Source organism: Delphinapterus leucas, chromosome 18, assembly GCF_059928025.1.
Source record: "Delphinapterus leucas isolate spDelLeu-1000000601 "Yukka" chromosome 18, BTC_Dleu_Yukka2, whole genome shotgun sequence".
NCBI lineage: Eukaryota > Metazoa > Chordata > Mammalia > Artiodactyla > Monodontidae > Delphinapterus > Delphinapterus leucas.
The window spans coordinates 60,891,827-60,897,826 of record NC_143146.1 but is presented as its reverse complement, the minus strand read 5'-3'; the positions used below and the strand labels follow the sequence as shown (position 1 = coordinate 60,897,826).

General features: G+C 36.0%; 1 protein-coding gene across 3 annotated transcripts in view; it reads right to left on the bottom strand.

Annotated features, from left to right (window-relative positions):
* Nucleotides 1-812: 812 nt before the first annotated feature.
* FNDC3A (fibronectin type III domain containing 3A) overlaps nt 813-6,000 on the bottom strand; it is a 156,428-nt gene continuing 151,240 nt past the window's right edge. For 2 of the 3 annotated variants that reach the window (XM_022574821.3, XM_022574824.2), the window contains one exon: nt 813-3,295. In XM_022574821.3, the coding sequence (XP_022430529.2) occupies nt 2,981-3,295 (315 nt within the window). In that variant the 3' untranslated portion in view covers nt 813-2,980. The remainder of the gene's footprint in view (nt 3,296-6,000) is intronic. The other variant, XR_016388700.1, reaches the window with a different exon arrangement.

Genomic DNA, 6,000 nt, shown 5'->3' with positions numbered 1-6,000 from the left:
CTCTTCGTTGTGGTGCGTGGGCTTCTCTTGTTGCGGAGCATGGGCTCTAGAGCACAGGCTCAGTAGTTGTGGCTCATGGGCTCTAGAGCGCAGGCTCAGTAGTTGTGGTGCACGGGCTCAGTCGCTCCGTGGCATGTGGGATCTTCCCGGACCAGGGCTCAAACCTGTGTCCCCTGCATTGGCAGGCAGATTCTTAACCACTGTGCCACCAGGAAAGCCCCACTTGGATTTTAAAAAGCAGTGTATCCCTGGATGAGGTCTGTGGGATGGAAGTTTTAAAGAGATTGAGGAGGAATGTTGAATGTCTTGGTGCATGTGAGAATTTTCTGGTGTGGTATTAAGTAGATGGGAACGTTGAACTTTCTGGTGGAGAGCAGACCTGGGGGCAGATTGCAGTGCCAGTAATAGGAAGGTTCTGGGCCCCTGTAGGTGGGAAAGAGAAGGTACTGAGAAGTAGGTAAAGAATGCAGGATAGGTGAGGCATGGTCCGATTTTCCTTCCAATGGGAAGTTTACCTCAGACCCATCCTTATTCATTAGATATATTGTTTCATATATATATATATATATACACACACACACACACACACACACACATATATATATACACACATATATAAAAGAATACATATAATGTGCAACAGAATCAGGTCACTAGGATAAAACTTGACCTTCTTGAATATGGATCCTCTCACGTTGACGATTTAAATATTTTGAGAAAACTGTTGTAAGCCAACTGCAAGAGGGGAGACCGTAACATTTCATTTTCCAAAAGAGGCAGCAAATAATGTTTATGAATACAATAAACACATCTCAAAAAAGAATGATACAACTTTTATTTTCCATGGATTTAAAGATACTTTTGCTACATAGTTTATGTATTTTTATGAGATTATATTTTTTCATTTGTATGAAGTTCAACCTTATACAATTTCAAGGTGATACGTTTGGTAGTGTATCTATAATCTTTAAAAAGTTTTTAGAGTTTTTGGAATGTACAGTATATGAGGTAAAATCAAGATTACATTAAAAATTGTTTCTCCTCTGCACTAATTTTGCAGTGAGGCTCAAATGGCAAGTACACTATTAAATGACATTTACTATCAAAAATAGGAGTTCATTTGAGTTACTATGAAAAACATAAGCCACTGCAACTGCCACAGTGGCACATTTTACAATTTTAGACATTCAACTATATAGAAATCTCTGGGCTATTACACTCAAACTCATTTGTACAGCCAAATGTGGCACTTTTAAGAAGTTTCTAGAAAACAATCTCAATCACTGTTTTGGGGGAAGTTAGCCTACACATAAGAGATTAAATTTAAATAAAATGTAAACATACAGTATTTTATAGTGACAGATCATTCTTACCACTTGGGAAGGCCAAGTTTATCCATTTCTTTTTTGAACAAAGGTTAATGTTTTTTCTACAGCACAGATCATTTGACATAAAACAATTACAATACATGCTCATTCTAATATAAGAAATTCTTCAGAGATCTTCAAAGCACAAAACATACGTCCTTTTTTTCAAAGACTGACAGAAGTGCTAAGTAATCACTAAACTGCTAACCTCAGCAACTTAAAATTAGTGACTCACTATCCTAAAATTCAAATAATAAATTAAAAAGTCTAGTTACAAGTGTTTCACAGATAACAGATGTGATAAAACAAGAATTTTAGATAGTTTCATTACAAACTATTATTACTGGCAGTCATGGACATCTATGCAAGATGTACAATGTGATACTTGACAAAATTCAGTCTGATCACCCAATAACTCACAAATGCAAGCTCACAAAACATTAACGAATTATGTAATTGCAAAGTGCTCTAATGCAACATTAACCACATGCAATCAACAACTGGAACAGTATCCAAACAGACATTACATTAAACATTAGTTTTTCAAGAAAGAAAGCAGCTTGAAGTTTACTGGTGCAAATTAATTTTGTCTTCGGATTTGGTGCCCCAAACAAAAGGTTAGGTTTGATTATGAATTCTGATGGTGATGGCAGTAGTTATGGGAGAAGCAGCAAAACTTATGGGAGTTCTTCAAAATTAGCCTGTACTAGATAGATGGAGTGAGAGTGAGTGAGTGTGTGTGTGTGTGTATTTCTACACTTGGTATATATAAAGCCATATATGTACGTGCATGTCCTATACACACACATATAGTTCAAAGGCTCACAAAACCAAATTAAATAGGTTTGAAGTTCAGAATTATGATTACTTTTAAAAAGTATGTAAAAGCCCTCTGTTCTTTTCCATGTTCTCAAGACCTGAAGATGGGTTTTTGAGTAAACATTAAAATACTTTTAGGCCAAGTAAACTGTATGTGCTTTCAAGTGACTTACCTGTGAATTCATGAATATATACTTATAATGAAGAACTCCACATTTATCAAACAAGAAGCTTCTTTTTCCCATGCTTTCATCCAGTTTTTGTCTGCTAAGCCCCTCCAGTTATTCATCATAATCCCACTTACCAAATTAAGACAAATGAGGAGGTAGAAATATAGCACTAGATTGCTTTCACAGCATCATACTTTAACATTTTTATATAGCATGTTAGTGTAAATTTTAATCATTCTGAATTTTTCACTAGGTAATAATTAAAACAAACAGATCAGGTTGTCACTGTTACACTCATGCTGACTGGTCAAAGTATCAATTATATATTGTTGCCTCTCAGAAAGTTTGTTTCACAAGAAGGCATGTCAAAAAAAGAGAAAAAGAAAAGAAAAAGAAAAAGAGCCCCAACCGAACAAAAAAACGAAACGTGCTATTTCTGTGGCTTGCATTCTTATAAGGTGCCAGCCTCTACCTAACAATATAAGCATTAAAAATGGCAAAAATGATGTACTATAGTCTCAATGCCAGTGCTAAATGTCACTGATTTTGTAAAAGCAATACAGAAATAATTTTAGTACATGACAAAATAAAATGTAATACAATATTAAAAATAAAGTTATATTTTCACTTGATTACAAAGTACTGAATGATAAAGGCAATCAAAATGGAAAAGAAAGCAAACAGCACAAGGATGACGGCTGCACACTGCTCGTCACTGAGTGCCCGCCGGGTCCTCGTGCTTTCCACAGTGTCTCTGTTGGTGCTGGCTGGTGGTTCAGTCCTCTGAGAGATGAAGAGCACTGTTGTGCTGTAGGGGCCTACGAGGTCCTGATGCCCCACAGGGTCTTGGCACTGGCGAATGGCACACACACGGAAACGATATTCACAGTTCAGCTGAAGGCTTGAATACCGGAATGAAGAGTCAGGCCCTTTGTAAATCTGATAGTAAGACATTAGAAAAAGAATTATATGGGAAGGCTGGGTAGAAAATCTATGTTAAAACTGGCTAGTTTTAGAATTATTTTTGACATGGAAGCTAGTGAGTGCCACTGCTTGTATCTTTTAAATGACATTTTAAAAATACCTATCCATTAAAGAACCCAACTGTTTGCTGTATAATGGCTGGAGAAATCTGAAAAGTAAGGATGTGATATCTACCCTCACAGAGCTTACAGACCAGCTGAAGAGTGAAGATGTGTCCCCAGAACAGCTAGAGAACAAGCAAAATCAGCCCACGGGCATTTCTCTGGTTTCACCAAATGTAAGAAGTCAGACTTATGTGAAATCATTCCATGAAAGGAGGAACAGTGTCTAACCTTGCTCTCCCATGATATCTTTGTATAACTGGTTTCTGTAAAGTTTCAAACAGATCTGCTAAATGAAACAATAACTGAAAAAGGAGAGCTCTCTATAGGTGTCTATGGCAAATCATTTTATAAAAGGAGAGATCACTTAGAATCAAAGAATGGGATTGTAAAACCCAACTCCTCTGGCTCATCCCTTAGAAGGGAAATAACAAGAATGGAATTCCATAGATTTTTCAAGACAGTGTGCTAGTGATTGAGAGGATATGTACTGGAACTGGGGTCCAAGCTCTGCTCTACCACTGGACACTCCTCCAGGGCATAATAGTAGTTATCTTGTACGGTAATTACGAGAATGAAATAGACTAATACTTGTTAAAGCACTTCTTAGCACAGTGCCCAGCATATAGCAAGTGCTCAATATATGGAAGCTATCACTTCCACTACTGCATCCCTTCACTCATTCTTTAAATGAAAAGACCAAGACTCAGTGATTTCCCAGTTGAGTTTCCCCAGCTAGTTGGTGGGTTATATTAAGAGATCAACCAAAACCTGTGGGCTAGCATTCCCTCAAGCAATTTTAGTAGCCTCAGTTGTATCTGTGTTGTAAATCTACATTTTTACATACTGGTTTGCTTCCAAAGGAGAAAGGTAAGATCTTTCCCTCATTTTTGTGTCTCCAGAATATAGTATATAATAGGTACTTAATGAAAGGCCACTAAATTAGTACTGTGTATACATCAAAATGTATATCAGAAGATACTGAGAAGATATATAAATGAACCTTTACTGAAAAAGTAAGCTTTAAGACAAATCTTAAAAAAATGCGGAATATGAGTTAGTCCTGAAGATGCATATGAGCATTTCAGGAAGTGAGAATGTAGAAATGATTTATGTCTCAGCGACAGTAAAAGGATGAACTTAAGTATATCAGAAGACTGTATTAGAAAGCAGTGTGAAACAGTATACATACAATGAAGTCAATTTAGTAAAAATAAAAAATATGTATTTGTCTTATGGGTATAATGGGTGATATTTATTTTTGTCTTTAAAATTTTCTTTACTTTCCATTTGTCTCCAAATGAGCGTGGTAATGTGATCAGGAAAAAAAACTCAACAAATGGCATGAGGGTGATAGGTGAAGAGATTTGACATTGAAAGGAGGAATATGTTAATACACTAGTTGGAAATTTAAGTTTAATTCTACAGGGGCCACTGTAGTGTGTGATATTTAAACTGTTTAAGGAATCCTGATCATAAGGCTGAGAGGGATTGAGGGAGTTGGGCAGGACAAGGGCTCTTGCTGAGTTATGAGGCCCTGGTATAATTTTCATGGATCACTTAAAAAGTGACTTTTTATTTTAATAAAAGTTGGCAGGCAAAAAAAAAAAAAATCTTCCAAGAGTTTAAAGCTTGGGGACCAAAATGATGTTAGTGTTTATGATCCTGACGAATGAGGAAGAGGTTGGAGAGGAGAGGAAGAGGTTGGAGAGGAGAGACTGGGAAGGAAGACGATGAGATCAAATTTTCAATTTTGTTTTAGATGTTGGGAAGATATCTAAACAGGGAGACATCCTATAGGTAACTGTAGACTCAGGACTGAAGAAAACAGATACATCTGCTAGAGCTGATTTTAAAAGTTGTATAGATTTAAGTGAAGCTATTCAAAAAGAGTCTCAAGCTCAAGATAGCTGGGTTAGGCCTTAGAATGAGAAATAAGAATTAAAATGACTAACACCATTTCCACCACCCCCTTTCATATTGACAAGATAAATTCTGTGACCCTAATAAACAAGAGGGCAAGTAAAAACTCTAATAAATTCATAATGTTTTGGTCCATAGCTATTGCTCACAGATAGTATTACATACAATTAAAACAGAAGAAAAACTAAAATATCCCCTTTATATTTGCTATCAATAACTATCCATTTACCTAGGCAGAATGTGGCGAATATAAATTAATGCAGATTTGTAGTTAAGAGGATGGCAGGTAAGACATTAATGTTTTCACTTTCTTTGCATTTTAACTGAGAAATGCAGACTAAAACTTAAGCTTGGAAAGTTTGTGCATATCTAGCTGGCCAAGAACTTTGAAACAGTACACCACCTGCAACAGAATTTACAGGAAACCTTTATAGAAAGCTTATCGAGTTTCATAAATTGGTATTTATCCTTACTTTAGCTTTGTGAATATATTTACAGCATGGAGAAAATAACAACTGTGGAATTGGGGCCAATAAGACTGAAATCACTATTTTACCTATTTATATCTACCTCTATATCTACATTCTAAAAATCTATTTGGTTGGTGAGATAAATTTACCAAGTACCCATACTAAA